Genomic DNA, 20,073 nt, shown 5'->3' with positions numbered 1-20,073 from the left:
GGAGAGATGAGGGAGAGATGAGGGAGAGATGAGGGAGAGATGGAGGAGAGATGATGAGGGAGAGATGATGGAGGAGAGATTGAGGAGAGATGGAGGAGATATGAGGGAGAGATGGAGGGAGAAATGGAGGAGTGATGAGGGAGATATGGGGGAGAGATGAGGGAGAGGTTGAGGAGAGATAACGGAGAGATATGGCTGAGATTTAGGAGAGATGAGGGAGAGATGGAGGAGAGATGAGGGAGAGATGGAGGAGATGAGGGAGAGATGGAGGAGACATGAGGGAGAGATGGAGGAGAGATGAGAGAGCGATAGAGGAAGAGATGGAGGAAAGATGAGGGAGAGATGACGGAGAGATGGGAGAGAGATGGAGGAGAGATGGAGGAGCGATGAGGGAGAGATGGAGGAAAGATGGGGAGAGATGAGGGAGAGATGGAGGAGAGATGAGGGAGAGATGGAGGAGAGATGAGGGAGAGATGGAGGAGAGATGAGGGAGAGATGAAGGACAGAGGAGGGAGAGATGAGGGAGAGATGGAGGAGAGATGGAGGAGAGATGAGGGAGAGATGGAGGAGAGATGGAGGAGAGATGAGGGAGAGATGGAGGAAAGATGGGGGAGAGATGAGGGAGAGATGGAGGAGAGATGAGGGAGAGATGGAGGAGAGATGGAGGAGAGATGAGGGAGAGATGTGGGAAGAGATGGAGGAGACATGAGGGAGAGATGGAGGAGATATGAGGGAGAGATAGAGGAAGATATGGAGGAGAGATGAGGGAGAGATGGAGGAAAGATGGGGGAGAGATGGAGGAGAGATGAGGGAGAGATGGAGGAGAGATGCGGGGGATATGGAGGAAGAGATGGAGGAGAGATGAGGGAGAGATGGAGGAGAGATGCGGGGGATATGGAGAGATGGAGGTGAGATGAGGGAGAGATGAAGAGATGGAGGTGAGATGAGGGAGAGAAGAGGGCGAGATGGAGAGGTGGAGAAGAGATGGAGGAGAGATGGAGGAAGAGATGGAGGAGAGATGGAGGAGAGATGGAGGAGAGATGAGATAGAGGAGAGATGAGGGAGAGATGGAGGAGAGATGAGGGAGAGATGGCGGAGAGATGGAGGAGCGATGAGGGAGAGATGGAGGAAAGATGGGGAGAGATGAGGGAGAGATGGAGGAGAGATGAGGGAGAGATGGAGGAGAGATGAGGGAGAGATGGAGGAGAGATGAGGGAGAGATGAAGGACAGAGGAGGGAGAGATGAGGGAGAGATGGAGGAGAGATGGAGGAGAGATGAGGGAGAGATGGAGGAGAGATGGAGGAGAGATGAGGGAGAGATGGAGGAAAGATGGGGGAGAGATGAGGGAGAGATGGAGGAGAGATGAGGGAGAGATGGAGGAGAGATGGAGGAGAGATGAGGGAGAGATGTGGGAAGAGATGGAGGAGACATGAGGGAGAGATGGAGGAGATATGAGGGAGAGATAGAGGAAGAGATGGAGGAGAGATGAGGGAGAGATGGAGGAAAGATGGGGGAGAGATGGAGGAGAGATGAGGGAGAGATGGAGGAGAGATGCGTGGGATATGGAGGAAGAGATGGAGGAGAGATGAGGGAGAGATGGAGGAGAGATGCGGGGGATATGGAGAGATGGAGGTGAGATGAGGGAGAGATGAAGAGATGGAGGTGAGATGAGGGAGAGAAGAGGGCGAGATGGAGAGGTGGAGAAGAGATGGAGGAGAGATGGAGGAAGAGATGGAGGAGAGATGGAGGAGAGATGAGGGAGAGATGGAGGAGAAATTAGGGAGATATGGAGGAGAGATGAGGGAGAGATGAAGGAGAGATGAGGGAGAGATGGAGGAGAGATGAGGGAGAGATGAGGAGATTGAGGAGAGATGGAGGAAGGGGTGAGGGAGAGATGGAGGAGACATGAGGGAGAGATGGAGGAGAGATGAGGGAGAGATAGAGGAAGAGATAGAGGAAGAGATGGAGGAGAGATGGGGGAGAGATGAGGGAGAGGTGGAGAGATGGAGGAGAGATGAGGGGGAGATGGAGGAAGAGATGGAGGAGAGATGAGGGAGAGATGAGGGAGAGATGAGGGAGAGATGGAGGAGAGATGATGAGGGAGAGATGATGGAGGAGAGATTGAGGAGAGATGGAGGAGATATGAGGGAGAGATGGAGGGAGAAATGGAGGAGTGATGAGGGAGATATGGGGGAGAGATGAGGGAGAGGTTGAGGAGAGATAACGGAGAGATATGGCTGAGATTTAGGAGAGATGAGGGAGAGATGGAGGAGAGATGAGGGAGAGATGGAGGTGAGATGGATGAGAGATGAGGGAGAGATGGAGGAGAGATGAGGGAGAGATGAGTGAGAGATGAGTGAGATATGGATGTGAGATGAGGGAGAGATGGAGGTGAGATGAGGGAGAGATGGAGGAAGAGATGGAGGAGAGATGAGGGAGAGATGAGGGAGAGATGAGGGAGAGATGGAGGAGAGATGATGAGGGAGAGATGATGGAGGAGAGATTGAGGAGAGATGGAGGAGATATGAGGGAGAGATGGGGGAGAAATGGAGGAGTGATGAGGGAGATATGGGGGAGAGATGAGGGAGAGGTTGAGGAGAGATAACGGAGAGATATGGCTGAGATTTAGGAGAGATGAGGGAGAGATGGAGGAGAGATGAGGGAGAGATGGAGGTGAGATGGATGAGAGATGAGGGAGAGATGGAGGAGAGATGAGGGAGAGATGAGTGAGAGATGAGTGAGATATGGATGTGAGATGAGGGAGAGATGGAGGTGAGATGAGGGAGAGATGAGGGAAAGATGGAGGTGAGATGAGGGAGAGATGAGGGAAAGATGAGGGAGAGATGGAGGAGAGATGAGGGTGAGATGGAGGAGAGATGGAGGGGAGATGAGGGAGAGATGGAGGAGAGATGAGGGAGAGTTGGAGGTGAGATGGAGGAGTGTGGAAAAAGAGCTGGAACAGGGAGGGAAGGACTGTAATGAACTCTTCTCAAATCATCATGCCTCATAGACACATACAGCCCCTGGCTAACATGCATAGTTTACAGACACAAACAAACAAACACACACCCCATCAATAACACAACACACAAGGAAGCCAAGGCAGAAATTACTGTAAGCATGTCTACAACGACATAATGTAATATTCACGATTACAGTACCAGGGTGTTGTTTGTCTGTGTGTGTGTCCACATGCAGTATCCGTGTTGCAGATCTCGGTCTACATCTGAACCAGTGCACACATGACTGCACATGTTGGGTGGGTGGGGCTCACAGCATGCTGGGTGGGGGGCTCACAGCATGCTGGGTGGGTGGGGCTCACAGCATGCTGGGTGGGTGGGGCTGACAGCATGCTGGGTGGGTGGGGCTCACAGCATGCTGGGTGGGTGGGGCTCACAGCATGCTGGGTCGGTGGGGCTCACAGCATGCTGGGTGGGTGGGGCTCACAGCATGCTGGGTCGGTGGGGCTCACAGCATGCTGGGTGGGTGGGGCTCACAGCATGCTGGGTGGGTGGGGCTGACAGCATGCTGGGTTGGTGGGGCTCACAGCATGCTGGGTGGGGGGGCTCACAGCATGCTGGGTGGGTGGGGCTCACAACATGCTGAGTGGGTGGGGCTCATAACACGGTGGGTGGGGCTCACCGCATGCTGGGTGGGGCTCACAGCATGCTGGGTGGGGTTCACAGCATGCTGGGTGGGGTTCACAGCATGCTGGGTGGGGCTCACAGCATGCTGGGTGGGGCTCATAACACGGTGGGTGGGGCTCACAGCATGCTGGGTGGGGCTCATAACACGGTGGGTGGGGCTCACAGCATGCTGGGTGGGGCTCATAACACGGTGGGTGGGGCTCACAGCATGCTGGGTGGGGCTCATAACACGGTGGGTGGGGCTCACAGCATGCTGGGTGGGGCTCATAACACGGTGGGTGGGGCTCACAGCATGCTGGGTGGGGCTCATAACACGGTGGGTGGGGCTCACAGCATGCTGGGTGGGGCTCATAACACGGTGGGTGGGGCTCACAGCATGCTGGGTGGGTGGGTCTCATAACACGGTGGGTGGGGCTCACAGCATGCTGGGTGGGTGGGGTTCATAACACGGTGGGTGGGGCTCACAGCATGCTGGGTGGGGTTCACAGCATGCTGGGTGGGTGGGGCTCATAACACGGTGGGTGGGGCTCACAGCATGCTGGGTGGGGTTCACAGCATGCTGGGTGGGTGGGGCTCACAGCATGCTGGGTGGGGTTCACAGCATGCTGGGTGGGTGGGGCTCACAGCATGCTGGGTGGGTGGGGCTCATAACACGGTGGGTGGGGCTCACAGCATGCTGGGTGGGTGGGGCTCATAACACGGTGGGTGGGGCTCACAGCATGCTGGGTGGGGTTCACAGCATGCTGGGTGGGTGGGGTTCACAGCATGCTGGGTGGGGGGGCTCACAGCACGGTGTACAGAGAGGTGTACATCCTCTAACACAGACACACAAACACAGTGGCTGTGGTAAATATACAGCCCCCCAGTTTATTAAGTACACCCATCTAGTACCGGGTCGGACCCCACATTGCCTCCAGAACAGCCATTAATATTTTTGGGGCATGGAGATAGACACAGAGATAGTGGACAGGGATAATGATTAGAACAGAGCTAGTAGACAGGGATAGTGATAGACACAGAGATAGTGGACAGGGATAATGATTAGAACAGATCTAGTAGACAGGGATAGTGATAGACACAGAGATAGTGGACAGGGATAATGATTAGAACAGAGATAGTAGACAGGGATAGTGATAGACACAAAGATAGTGGACAGGGATAATGATTAGAACAGAGCTAGTAGACAGGGATAGTGATAGACACAGAGATAGTGGACAGGGATAATGATTGGAACAGAGCTAGTAGACAGGGATAGTGATAGACACAGAGATAGTGGACAGGGATAATGATTAGAACAGAGATAGTAGACAGGGATAGTGATAGACACAGAGATAGTGGACAGGGATAATGATTAGAACAGAGATAGTAGACAGGGATAGTGATAGACACAGAGATAGTAGACAGGGATAGTGTGAGACACAGAGATAGTGGGCAGGGATAATGATTGGAACAGAGCTAGTAGACAGGGATAGTGATAGACACAGAGATAGTGGACAGGGATAATGATTAGAACAGAGCTAGTAGACAGGGATAGTGATAGACACAGAGATAGTGTACAGGGATAATGATTAGAACAGAGATAGTAGACAGGGATAGTGATAGACACAGAGATAGTGGACAGGGATAATGATTAGAACAGAGCTAGTAGACAGGGATAGTAATAGACACAGAGATAGTGGACAGGGATAATGATTAGAACAGAGCTAGTAGACAGGGATAGTGATAGACACAGAGATAGTGGACAGGGATAATGATTGGAACAGAGCTAGTAGACAGGGATAGTGATAGACACAGAGATAGTGGACAGGGATAATGATTAGAACAGAGATAGTAGACAGGGATAGTGATAGACACAGAGATAGTGGACAGGGATAATAATTAGAACAGAGCTAGTAGACAGGGATAGTGATAGACACAGAGATAGTGGACAGGGATAATGATTAGAACAGAGATAGTAGACAGGGATAGTGAGAGACACAGAGATAGTGGGCAGGGATAGTGATAAATACAGAGATGAGGGTTCTGAACCTCCCTCCCTCCACCTTTCCTCCATCCTTACCTCCCTCTCTCCATCATTACCTCCCTCCCTCCATCCTTACCTCCCTCCCTCCTTACCTCCCTCCCTCCATCCTTACCTCCCTCCCTCCATCCTTACCTCCCTCCCTCCATCCTTACCTCCCTCCCTCCCTCCATCCTTACCTCCCTCTCTCCATCCATCCTTACCTCCCTCCCTCCATCCTTACCTCCCTCCCTCTGTATTCTGCAGTGCAGTGTGTTGTGTAGCCCCAGTGTAAAGGACTCATCAGAGCACGCTAGATAAAAGTGCTCATCTCCAGCAGAGAGCTTAATTAAAAAGGGGCTGCCTCCAAGCAGTGACACTCTTTACAAGCTTCCAACGCCTCTCAGCGTCGCAGCCTGTCGCTACTGCCAATGCAATTACTAAAATACAGGCCCGGCCCATAAAACAGACAGGGAAGGAACTGCCGCAAGGCGTTAAGGAAAATAGAAAGGCGCTATTAAAGATTATATGAAGATTCACAGTGGAGTTCTGCAGAACTGCTCTGTGAGAGGAGAGTGACATGCAAGGAGCGAGAGTTCGCATGTACAGGTAGACAGTGTGTGTGTGTGTGTGTGTGTGTGTGTGTGTGTGTGTGTGTGTGTGTGTGTGTGTGTGTGTGTGTGTGTGTGTGTGTGTGTGTGTGTGTGTGTGTTTTGCATGTACAGGTATACAGTGTGTGTGGGGCTCTCAGGGAATTCACCCCTGCTGTGTGAATCTGGAAACACTGCAGCAGTCAGTCAGTCAGTCAGTCAGTCAGTCAGTCAGCCACAGCATCCTGGGATTATTTTTCCCCTCTAAGGTCAACTCCTCAATGTCATTTCCCCGGAGCACAGCACAAATAGATTGGGACTAGAAAACTGACACTATGGATAACCTCCAACATACACAACACACACATTGAAACTGCATAACTTTCACCAGACTGTCCCTGCATTACTGAGATTCATTTGTGACTAGTCTAGTAAGGTATGCTTGTACTGATTCTGTCAGTAGCAGGTCATTCTCAAGCCCAGCTGGAGCTGTGTCACCTAGCATCACTTCTACCTGAGGGGCGACTGGAGAACACTGTTGTGGGCAGCTAACTATGGCAGGGTGTGTGAGAGAGATGGAGGGATGGAGAGATGTGATCACTGCATGACAGAGGTGTAAAAACAGAATGGAGTGAGAAGAGGTGATATGAGGAGAGTCAAAAATGGTGGCTATATTTGAATATTTCCCCTGACAAATAAAGATATCTCCAGCAGTGAATGCATCTGAAATATCTCTCTGCCTTCCTAGTCCTTGGCCTCCTGGCTGTTTGGACAGCAGCATTAGAGTACAGTCTAGTAAGTTGATCATGGTAACCCATACCACAGACTGCAGGGGCAGAGTTAATGAGAGGCATGTGCATCAGCCTCTCTCCAATGTGTCAGGCAACACTGATCCAAAGTGACATGGCTGCCTCAATCCCCTCAACCATGACCAGGGGCCAACAGGGTCCAGGACCAGGGTCCAGGACCAGGGGCCAGCAGGGTCCATGACCAGGGGCCAGCAGGGTCCATGACCAGGGGCCAGCAGGGTCCAGGACCAGGGGGCAGCAGAGTCCAGGATCAGGGGCCAGCAGGATCCAGGACCAGGGGCCAGCAGGGTCCAGGACCAGGGGGCAGCAGAGTCCAGGACCAGGGGCCAGCAGAATCCAGGACCAGGGGCCAGCAGGGTCCAGGACTACATTTAGATCTTGTCTGAAAAACACAGAGCAGTAATGCAGAAATGCTGCCCATGGCCAACGGGTTTCCAAGACTGTCCCAGGGGTGGGTCTAGATGTGGTCTCTGCTCTGAGACAGACCAACCAGAGTGCTGTGTGGTAGTATTCTAATAGAAGGAATGATGGAAGGAAGGAAGGAAGGAAGGAAGGAAGGAAGGAAGGAAGGAAGGAAGGAAGGAAGGAAGGAAGGAAGGAAGGAAGGAAGGAAGGAAGGAAGGAAGGAAGGAAGGAAGGAAGGAAGGAAGGAAGGAAGGAAGGAAGGAAGGAAGGAAGTGTCTCCTGAGGAATGGAGAGCAAGGGAGAAAATGTTTTCCCCTATTTCTGGCACTCTCTTAGGCTGAGGAGATTACCCATGAGGCAATGTAACTTCCGACATGCCCTGACGATATGCTGCTGTGAATTTTAAATAACAACAACCCTTGCAACAAAGAACCATATACTATCTGTGCGTTTTGAAAAATAATTGTATGTGTATGTATATATATATATATATATACTGTATATAGTTATTGCAAAAAATGTGTTTTTCTTTCAAAAACAAGAGCATTTCTAAGTGACCTCAAACTTTTGAACGGTAGTGTATAAGGACACATAGTATACTGGATTATACACAGGACTGTATGAGTCATTATTACCAACAGACGTCACAGCTTCCCTCAATACACATTCTTAGAACTCCTTCATGTGGCATTTGTAGGAAATATGTTTTTTTTCCATCGACAGCTCAGGTCAAGAACCCGTTTTGCACAAAATAAAACACATGCTGATTTTAATGGTACTGAGCAGCTCAAATGATATTTTATCTGTAGAAATCTGGATGGTAATCAATCAGTCTCTGGTAGACTCAATAATGCAGGCTTTCCCAGCTGCTTAGTAATAGTTCCAGTGTTTTTACTCAAAGCATAATGTTTACCTCTCAACATGCCTTAATATCAACCAACAGCTGGCCCTGCCATTCCACGTCCTTCCTCTTCAGACAGCATAACCCCAAATCCTCTCTTCTTATTCCCTTTCCTTTCCTCCTCTCTCCCTCTCCCTCTCCCTCTCCCTCTCCCTCTCCCTCTCCCAGTCCCACCAGGCAAATTCCCTTACTCAGTCACTCAGGCAGTCAATATACTTGGATGCGTCTCGGTCTGTCTGTGTTGTGGAATTGGCAGGAAATCAATCGGGACGTCTTTCCCCTCCTTCCTTCCGGCTCTAAAGTGTCCATTCAGGGCTGAGCGGGAGACGAGCATCAGCACATCCCATCCCTATCCTTTATCAAGCCGGGCAGAGAAGGTCATGGCCACATTGTTCCTCTGTATCAGCCAGCTCCAGTTACCGCACGCTCTGCACATCTGGCATCCGCCGCACAAACACTGCAAAACAACCAGGCAGAAGAGGCAGATGCAACACAGTGAAAACTGGAGTGGCTACCAAAAATATACATTTTGGTGAAAATAAATGCGTCTTTAATTGTAGCGCTTGTTAATTACAGAGCGCGGTGAAGAGAGAAGAAATGTTGCAGCTCATCGTTATTTATTATGCAAATATATTCCGTTTTAGTCACAATTAAGTGATTAGAAAGCTGTCGTTCTCTTTCTCTCTTCTCCTTGTTCTTCCTGTCTTTTTCTTTGCTTTTCAGCATATTACTGTAATGAAGCCATTACTTTTCCAAGTGAATTTTAATGAGTTTTTAACTAACGTTTTAATGAGCTACACATTACCATAAAGGATGGATTAGCCTAAATTGAATTTGGGGAGTTTGTGTTGGGAGGGGACATGAGGGGAGAGGTTCATTACATAGTTCATTATATTGTTTCTCCATCACACTGTATTCCGTGCTATGGGCGTCCAGTAGAATCCCCTGCCCATATCTTTCTGTCTTCTGCCATTACGGTGCTGACCAGTGGGATCCTCGTTAGTCCAAATTAGGACTGCTGGGTGAAAAATGATCTTTAAAGGAGGGCTGTGTGTTAATGAGTGTTTGTTTAGGCCCTGTGTACAGAGCCCTGTGTACAGAGCCCTGTGTACAGAGGCAGGGACACCCGCACAGCGTGGGGCAGAGTGTGATGAAATGTGCTTCCTCTCCCTCCTCCTCCTCATCCTCTACCCTCGTCCTCTTCTACCCTCCTCATCCTCTACCCTCCTCCTCTACCCTCTTCATCCCCTACCCTCCTCCTCTACCTTCCTCCTCCTCATCTTCTACCCTCGTCCTTCTCCTCTACCCTCCTCATCTTCTACCCTCCTCATCTTCTACCCTCCTCATCCTCTACCCTCCTCATCCTCTACCCTCCCTCTGTTCACTCCACCTTCCACCACACTTGCTTCTCTGTCTCTCTCTCTCCATCCCTGTACCCCCATTAAACGATGTACATATTATTGTCATATCACAGCAACCCCCCCCCAGAGCCATGTCACAACAGTCCATGTGATTGTAACTCCTGGGTGTTATCTGGTGGGCTGACACTGTGGCTGGTAAACTGGAGATAGGAGGAAGGGTGGAGGACATGGTGTTACATGATTGGATGAGCTGCATAAGTACACCGTAGAGACAGGTAGAGTGGGAATGGAGAGAGAGAGGTAGAGAGAAAAGGATCGATGGATTGAGAGAAAAGAGATATTGAGCTCTCTGAGCTGATGAAGAGGGCTTTCCCTCTCTCAGTCCTCGAAGGAGACACAGCCTCGGGCACAGCCAGCCAACCAGACAGGTAGCCAGCCAGACAGCCAGTAAGACAGGCGGCCAGACATAATGTGCAGCTGTTTATTTGTGCTGACCTCTGACCCCATAAAGGGATATGCGACTTTAAGTGTGAACATGCCCCCTCCCTCCCCGCTGAGGGGGTAATATCTGCATCTGGATGGGGGGCCGAGGTTACCACTAGCCAGTGGGGGGCCCAATGATTGGTTATACAGAGATCTGCCACTGAGATAAATGGAGGCCCCTTCTCTACACTATACTGTACCCAGAACTACATTATACTGCAGCCTTCAGCGTCTACAGCCAGTAATACAAAACACCAAAGGACTCCACAGATACAGTGGGGAGAACAAGTATTTGAAACACTGCCGATTTTGCAGGTTTTCCTACTTACAAAGCATGTAGAGGTCTGTAATTTTTATCATAGGTACACTTCAACTGTGAGAGACGGAATCTAAAACAAAAATCCAGAAAATCACATTGTATAATTTTTAAGTAATTAATTTGCATTTTATTGCATGACATAAGTATCTGATACATCAGAAAAGCAGAAATTAATATTTGGTACAGAAACCTTTGTTTGCAATTACAGAGATCATATGTTTATTGTAGTTCTTGACCAGGTTTGCACACACTGCAGCAGGGATTTTGGCCCACTCCTCCATACAGGCCTTCTCCAGATCCTTCAATTACAGACCTCTACATGCTTTGTAAGTAGGAAAACCTGCAAAATTGGCAGTGTGTCAAATACTTGTTCTCCCCACTGTAGTTCTAGTATTTTTGGTGTAAAGTCACAGATATATTACCTCGGTTGTCTAAAGAAATATAGTGGCATTGTACTAGCACTCTGATTAGATAGAACAGAAAAAGCACTTCTTCCCAAGCACTGAATGAAATGCTGCTATCATAGCTCAGAGCTAGCTGTTAAAATACACTGAATGAAATGCTGCTATCATAGCTCAGAGCTAGCTGTTAAAATACACTGAATTAAATGCTGCTGTCATAGCTCAGAGCTAGCTGTTAAAATACACTGAATGAAATGCTGCTATCATAGCTCAGAGCTAGCTGTTAAAATACACTGAATGAAATGCTGCTATCATAGCTCAGAGCTAGCTGTTAAAATACACTGAATGAAATGCTGCTATCATAGCAGTGTAGGGTGGAATGGCTCCAGGCCTGTGTTTTCTCAGTCCTGACCTGTCAGGAAATGTATGCCCTTTGCTGCATTTGATGGGAAAGAAATGAAATAACAAATAAATAAATTGATCGATCCACACAATCTCTCACATGATTCATTCAGATGGAGGTCCTGCGGCTGTAAGAGAAGCTGCGTACAGTTCTGTGTGTGTGTTTATGTTTCTTTGTGTGTGTGCGTGTGTGTGTGTGTGTGTGTGCATTTTTGTGAGTGTGAGTTTGTCTCTACGCGTGTATCTGTCTGTGTGTGTTGTGTTCATTTGTCTTTATGTATTTGTGTTTGTGCATGCCTGTATATGCATGCCAGTGGAGGCTACTGAGTGGAGGACGGCTCATAATAATGGCTGGAACGGAACAAATGGAATGGCAACAAACACCTGGAAACCATGGAAACCACATGTTTGATGTGTTGGATATGGAGGTCGATCGATTAATCGGAATGGCCGATTAATTAGGGCCGATTTCAAGTTTTCATAACAATCGGAAATCTGTATTTTTGCCAATTTGCCGATTAAATTTTTTACAATTTTTATATGGCTTTATTTAACTAGGCAAGTCAGTTAAGAACACATCCTTATTTTCAATGACAGCCTAGGAACGGTGGGTTAACTGCCTCGTTCAGGGGCAGAACGACAGATTTTCACCTTGTCAGCTCGGGGAACCAACCTTACAGTTAACTAGTTCAATTCAAGAATGACCTGCTTCTCTCTCATTGCACTCCACAAGGAGACTGCTTGTTATGCGAATGCAGTAAGCCAAGGTAAGTTGCTAGCTAGCATTAAACGTATCTTATAAAAAACAATCAATAATAATCACTAGTTAACTACACATGGTTGATGATATTACTAGATATTATCTAGCGTGTCCTGCGTTGCATATAATCTGACTGAGCACACAAGTATCTAAGTATCTGACTGAGCGGTGGTGGGCAGAAGCAGGCACGTAAACATTCATTCAAACAGCACTTTCGTGCGTTTTGCCAGCAGCTCTTCGTTGTGCGTCAAGCATTGCGCTGTTTATGACTTCAAGCCTATCAACTCCCGAGATGAGGCTGGTGTAACCGAAGTGAAATGGCTAGCTAGTTAGCGCGCGCTAATAGCGTTTCAAACGTCACTCACTCTGAGCCTTCTAGTAGTTGTTCCCCTTGCTCTGCATGGGTAACGCTGCTTCTATGGTGGCTGTTGTCGTTGTGTTGCTGGTTCGAGCCCAGCGAGGAGAGGGACGGAAGCTATACTGTTACACGGGCAATACTAAAGTGCCTATAAGAACATCTTATAGTCAAAGGTTAATGAAATACAAATGGTATAGAGGGAAATAGTCATATAATTTCTATAATAACTACAACCTAAAACTTCTTACCTGGGAATATTGAAGACTCGTGTTAAAAGGAACCACCAGCTTTCATATGTTCTCATGTTCTGAGCAAGGAACTGAAACGTTAGCTTTCTTGCATAGCACATATTGCACTTTTACTTTCTTCTCCAAGACTTTGTTTTTGCATTATTTAAACCAAATTAAACATGTTTCATTAATTACTTGAGGCTAAATTGATTTTATTGATGTATTATATTAAGTTAAAATAAGTGTTCATTCAGTATTGTTGTAATTGTCATTATTACAAATAAATAAATAAAAATCGGCTGATTAATAGGTATCGGCTTTTTTGGTCCTCCAATAATCGGTATCGGTATCAGCGTTGAAAAATCATAATAGGTCGACCTCTAGTTGTATACCATTCCACCGATTCCCCTTCAGACATTACCATGAGCCTGTCCTCCCCGATTAAGGTGCCACCAGCCTCATGTGGTGCATGCCAGTCACATGGTAGTGTAGTCATATAAAACAGAACGTAGGAAAACAAGGGTTTAGACACCAAAAGGCTACGGGTTTAGACAGTTCAAGGCCTCTCTCTTCCCTGCTCCATCTCTGTTCCACAGTTCAAGGCCTCTCTCGTCCCTGCTCCATCTCTGTTCCACAGTTCAAGGCCTCTCTCTTCCCTGCTCCATCTCTGTTCCACAGTACAAGGCCTCTCTCTTCCCTGCTCCATCTCTGTTCCACAGTTAAAGGCCTCTCTCTTCCCTGCTCCATCTCTGTTCCACAGTACAAGGCCTCTCTCTTCCCTGCTCCATCTCTGTTCCACAGTTCAAGGCCTCTCTCTTCCCTGCTCCATCTCTGTTCCACAGTTCAAGGCCTCTCTCTTCCCTGCTCCATCTCTGTTCCACAGTACAAGGCCTCTCTCGTCCCTGCTCCATCTCTGTTCCACAGTTCAAGGCCTCTCTCTTCCCTGCTCCATCTCTGTTCCACAGTTCAAGGCCTCTCTCTTCCCTGCTCCATCTCTGTTCCACAGTACAAGGCCTCTCTCTTCCCTGCTCCATCTCTGTTCCACAGTTCAAGGCCTCTCTCGTCCCTGCTCCATCTCTGTTCCACAGTTCAAGGCCTCTCTCTTCCCTGCTCCATCTCTGTTCCACAGTACAAGGCCTCTCTCGTCCCTGCTCCATCTCTGTTCCACAGTTCAAGGCCTCTCTCTTCCCCGCTCCATCTCTGTTCCACAGTACAAGGCCTCTCTCGTCCCTGCTCCATCTCTGTTCCACAGTACAAGGCCTCTCTCTTCCCTGCTCCATCTCTGTTCCACAGTACAAGGCCTCTCTCGTCCCTGCTCCATCTCTGTTCCACAGTACAAGGCCTCTCTCTTCCCCGCTCCATCTCTCTTCCACAGTACAAGGCCTCTCTCGTCCCTGCTCCATTTCTGTTCCACAGTACAAGGCCTCTCTCATCCCTGCTCCATCTCTGTTCCACAGTACAAGGCCTCTCTCTTCCCTGCTCCATCTCTGTTCCACAGTTCAAGGCCTCTCTCTTCCCCGCTCCATCTCTGTTCCACAGTTCAAGGCCTCTCTCTTCCCTGCTCCATCTCTGTTCCACAGTACAAGGCCTCTCTCTTCCCTGCTCCATCTCTGTTCCACAGTACAAGGCCTCTCTCGTCCCTGCTCCATCTCTGTTCCACAGTTCAAGGCCTCTCTCTTCCCCGCTCCATCTCTGTTCCACAGTTCAAGGCCTCTCTCTTCCCTGCTCCATCTCTGTTCCACAGTACAAGGCCTCTCTCTTCCCTGCTCCATCTCTGTTCCACAGTTCAAGGCCTCTCTCTTCCCCGCTCCATCTCTGTTCCACAGTTCAAGGCCTCTCTTTTCCCTGCTCCATCTCTGTTCCACAGTACAAGGCCTCTCTCTTCCCTGCTCCATCTCTGTTCCACAGTACAAGGCCTCTCTCGTCCCTGCTCCATCTCTGTTCCACAGTACAAGGCCTCTCTCGTCCCTGCTCCATCTCTGTTCCACAGTACAAGGCCTCTCTCGTCCCTGCTCCATTGCTGTCCAGCAGTTAAACTTGATTCTTTCCCCTTTAAGTTTAAAGGTTGACACAGTGGCAGGTGTAGGGCTGCTAGTTTACTGTGCTTTACCCCCTGTCTGCTGCTACCCTCCACCCCAAACCCTCTCCTGGGGAAGTTGGAGAAATAAATAAATATGTCTGCCCAGGGCGGATTCATATTTTTCTGATATGTGTTTGTATGGCCTGCAGCCTGTCTGACAGATGTAGCCTTTGCAGGCAGAAGGGTATGCATATATAAATATGCTATACTAATCCCCAGTAAGCACACTGGCAGGAGTTTGGGCCTGCTACGTCCATGGGACGTGAGGTGTTTTTGCAGGGGGAGAGCTGGGGTTTTCACGAGGGATAGAAATGCAATCTGACGTCTGCTCTCCGATATGGGCTCCCAGAGTTAGAGCAAGAGTTGAGATCCTGTACATACACAGATCCTCTCAATTATACATACCAGACACACACACATACAGCGAACACACACTTTCACAAACTGCACAAACATACAAGAAATGTGCTGCCAATCAGCAGTGGAGTGAAGCAGATGGTCAGTGGTGATCATCATGTCGGCAGAAATCTTAGAAGATACACTGGATGTTTTTATTATTTGGTACAGGTTGTATCCAATCAGGATTGAAGATCCGAATGTGGCTGTGTTTTCCCTGCTTGTCTCTTGTACATGCATCTGTTCATAGCATCGTGTTGGTATGACAGAACCCAGAACCAACACACAAACCATAATCCTCTCACCCGAATACACTTGATCTGTGTTGGCTTGTAGCTGTTGGGAGCTCAGTGTTTGGCCATGCCACAAAAAGTGTGTCTGTTTGCAGGGGTGTGTGTTTGTTTTTATAGGGGAGGGGCTTCTGCAATACTGTAGAAAATGTGTACAAGCACACACATAATACAACATACTGTCAAGTTGGTATGAAGAGATTCGGGAGACAGATGCAGGAATACGTAATATGCGTTTTATTTCACCCAAATTACGGCGTGCTGTGTTAAGGACACAGGGTTGAAACCCAAACAAAAGAGCGAGGAGTACCTTGAATAAATAACACTAGCGCACAATGATTATCACACGGGACGAGACCCGTAATCATCTGCGAAAGCCCAAAATACACATGCACAGGTCCTCACACGCACCAACGGACATAGTAACAATAATCGACCAGACCATGGAAACCAAAGGGTACATACAGTATATACAAATACTAATCAGTGGGAATAAGGGCCAGGTGTGCGTGATGAAAGTTCCGGAGGGATCCGTGACACTCACGGAAGATCAGTAGATCTGTTTTCCATTTCTTTAAAATTGATCTGGACAGAAACTCCCTTGGCCGCCACCTTCAAAGAAAAGGTACACAAACACAAGTACCAGAACAACAGGCATTGGCCGCAGTGGCTAGTCCATCCCGATGGTAAGATTTCAGACAGCAGGACTCTGTGATGGAAACAGAGGAACCAGGCAGGCTGAGGCTCCAGTCTCCACCTTGTCTGTCTGTCTGTCTGTCCAGGGGGTCTATCTTTCTGGGACTGGCTAATTACAGCAGCTCTTTAGTGCTGCATCCTAGCTCGACCAATAATCAACAATGGGAGGGAACCCACCCGGGAGGGAACCCACCCTAGCCACTGCTCTATATCTCTCTGTCAATCCCTCTCTCTGTCTCGATCTGTTTCCTTGCTCCCTCTCCCACGCTCCCTCCATCGAGTGAGAAGCAGCTCTCTTTGTGTACTCTCTCCTCCCAGTTTGAGAGGGTTTCATTTGAATTTGCGTCACACAAAAGTCCCCCTATGTCCCTCTATGTATCCCCCCCATCCCTTGCTAAATAAATGAATCAACACACAGTGGTGTGGTGGGCCTTGTAAAGCACAGCAGAGGAGGGGGAGGGGAGGGGAGGGGAGGGGAAGGGAAGGGAAAGGAATGGGCAGAAAAGAGAGCAGCCCACTAGGACCTATTATCCCAGTCTAATCCAACCCCTTCTCCCTGTGTGTGTACAGGCAGCACCACGGGGGATTTGAACAAGAACCTGTGGTGCTGCCCTTAATTTAGCGCTCCTCAAATATCCCCTTCTTCGTCTTCTTTCATCCTTTACATGTGTCCCCAGACACACGGCTGCAGTCACTGTCCGCCATGACGCAAATACTCATTTGGAATTCAGTGGATTTGGTTTGGGTTAAGCGGAAAACGTCAGCTTGAGCGCACCCAGCATGTTCTAGAATGATCCCCAATTTGTGATTATAACAAGTAGCCTGAGCTTTTAAGGTCACTTTTAAGCTCTTTATGTCTGTTCAGCGGTTTTTGTAAGGCAATTTGTTAACATAGAAGACACTGATGCAGGTGTAGTCTCCAGTAACTAATGGGGATTGAGGTGTATTGTAAAGTGTTAACATGTGCAGCCATTGCCTGGTTGATAATGAGCTGTTCTGTGTGTATGACAGAACACTAGACAAGCTGAGAGGGGATCTGTGTGGCGAAAGGACTACCTGAAGGGGAGGATAAGATAGCGGAAACATTGTTTGCCAGACCACCCACGGACTGTGTGTGTGTGTGTGTGTGCCCACGGTACTGAACAGTGCTGTGCCTCTGTGAACTCTGTGATGTGAGTGATACCATGCTTCAGGGCATTGTGTGTGTGTGTGTGTGTGTGTGTGTGTGTGTTTGAACTGCTGCCTCCCCCGGGACCTCCATTAACTCCAATTAGCCGCTACTTGTGCTAGACCAGTCAGATGAAACCTCACATTTCAGTCTAACACACAGCAGCAGCATCTCACCATGCACTCACCACACACACACATACACATACACACACACACACACGCACACACACACTAGACATTGCAACTCATTGTGTACACCTAGCTAAGTATTAGATCAGATAAAGTGTTTCGTCATTGCAGAGTCTTCTCCCCAGGCTCACCCTCCATCTCTCTCTCCTCTGTCTCTTTCTCCTCAGTGCTGCGTGATGACTTCCGACAGAACCCTACAGACGTGGTGGTGGCAGCGGGGGAACCGGCCATCCTGGAGTGTATCCCGCCTAGAGGTCACCCTGAACCAACCATCTACTGGAAGAAGGACAAAGTACGCATCGAAGACAAGGAGGACAGGATTACAGTAAGTACTACTACTACTAACTAACCACATGCTACTAACTAACCACATGCTTCTAACTAACCACATGCTACTAACTAACCGCATGCTTCTAACTAACCACATGCTACTAACTAACCACATGCTACTAACTAACCACATGCTTCTAACGAACCACATGCTACTAACGAACCACATGCTACTAACTAACCACATGCTACTAACTAACTACATGTTACTAACTAACCCCATGCTACTAACTAACCACATGCTACTAACTAAGGGCATGCTACTAACTAACCACATGCTACTAACTAGCCACATGCTACTAACTAACCACATGCTACTAACTAACCACATGCTTCTAACTAACCACATGCTACTAACTAACTACATGCTACTAACTAACTACATGCTACTAACTAACCACATGCTACTAACTAACAACATGCTACTAACTAACCACATGCTACTAACTAACCACATGCTACTAACTAAACACATGCTACTAACTAACCATGTTCTACTAACTATACACACAATATTAGCTATCCACATAATATTAACTAACCACATAATACTAACTAACCACATACTAACTAACCACATTCTATTAACTAACCACATTCTACTATCTAACCACATGCTACTAACTAACCACATGTTACTAACTAACCACGTGCTGCTAACTAACCACATGCTGCTAACTAACCACATGCTACTAACTAACCACATGCTACTAACTAACCACATGCTGCTAACTAACCACATGCTACTAACTAACCACATAATACTAACCAAGCCCTGGTCATAGCCCAGTGTGAGGTATGTAGATCAACTTGTTTCCCTGTGTCCTCAGATCCGAGGAGGGAAGCTGATGATCTCCAACACCAGGAAGAGTGATGCTGGCATGTTCATCTGTGTTGGCACAAACATGGTGGGAGAGAGAGACAGTGAGACGGCCCAGCTGACTGTGTTTGGTAAGCATGAATGCCTGACAGTGCTCCCAAATGTGTTTTACATTTTTTCGCATGGCCTCCTGAGTGGCGCAGAGGTCTAAGGCACTGCATCACAGTGTTGTGGCATCACTACAGCCTTTGGTTCGATCACAACCGGCCGTGACCAGGAGTCACATAGGGCGGTGCACAATTGGCCCAGTGTCGTCCAAGTTTGGTGGAGGGTGTGTCCGGGGGGGGGCTTTACTTTCTTCATCGTGCTCTAGCGAGTGGTTGATAAGAAGCGCGGCTTGGCGGATCATGTTTCAGAGCCCGTCGGGGAGTTGCAGCAATGAGACAAGATCGCAATTGGATACCACGAAATTGGGGAGATAAAGGTGGTAAAAAAAAACATATTTTGCATACATTTTCTCCTGACCCACCAATTAAACTAAACCCCTTTTGACGCTATCTAAGAATTCTTCATGTACAGTAACCGCTGAAGCAGTCATCATTATACTGAGCTGAGTCTCTCTATTTATTTATTTTATTTTTATTTAACCTTTATTTAACTAGGCAAGTCAGTTAAGATCAAATTCTTATTTACAGTGAGGCCTACCAAAAGGCAAAAGGCCCCCTGACGGGAGCTGGGATTATTTTTTTTATTTGATTAAATATAAATATAGGACAAAACACACATCACGACAAGAGAGACAACACAACACTACATAAAGAGAGACCTAAGACAACAACATAGCAAGGCAGCAACACATGACAACACAGCATGGCAGCAACACAACATAGCAACAACATGGTATCAGGACAACATGGTAGCAGCACAAAACATGGTACAAACATTATTGAGCACAGACAACAGCAAAAAGAGCAAGAAGGTAGAGACAACAATACATCACACAAAGCAGCCACAACTGTCAGTAAGTGTCCATGACTGAGTCGTTGAATGAAGAGATAAAGTAGTCCAGTTTGAGTGTTTGTTGCAGCTCGTTCCAGTCGCTACCTGCAGCGAACTGAAAAGTGGAGCAACCCAGGGATGTGTGTGCTTTGGGGACATTCAACAAAATGTGACTGGCGGAACGGGTGTTGTATGTGGAGGATGAGGGCAGCAGTAGATATCTCAGATCGTGGGGCTTGTGATGGGTATACAGAGATGACTAGTTTACAGAGGCGTATAGAGTGCAGTGATGTGTCCTATAAGGAGCATTGGTGGCAAATCTGATGACCGAATGGTAAAGAACATCTAGCCGCTCGAGAGCACCCTTACCTGCCGATCTATAAATGATGTCTCCGTAATCTACCATGGGTAGGATGGTCATCTTAATCAGGGTTAGT

The 20,073-nt window shown here is 48.1% G+C and overlaps 1 protein-coding gene across 1 annotated transcript in view; it reads left to right on the top strand.

The window, feature by feature from the left end:
- The window catches only part of LOC115115523 (roundabout homolog 2-like), a 392,283-nt gene that overhangs the window by 241,173 nt on the left and 131,037 nt on the right, over nucleotides 1-20,073 (top strand). Inside the window, 2 exon segments of the mRNA XM_065000507.1 lie at nucleotides 17,655-17,812; nucleotides 18,648-18,768. Coding sequence (XP_064856579.1) covers nucleotides 17,655-17,812; nucleotides 18,648-18,768 — 279 coding nt within the window.

This window comes from Oncorhynchus nerka, linkage group LG14, assembly GCF_034236695.1.
Source record: "Oncorhynchus nerka isolate Pitt River linkage group LG14, Oner_Uvic_2.0, whole genome shotgun sequence".
NCBI classification, from domain to species: domain Eukaryota; kingdom Metazoa; phylum Chordata; class Actinopteri; order Salmoniformes; family Salmonidae; genus Oncorhynchus; species Oncorhynchus nerka.
Note: the sequence above shows the minus strand (reverse complement) of the source record. Positions and strands in the feature narration are given on the sequence as shown.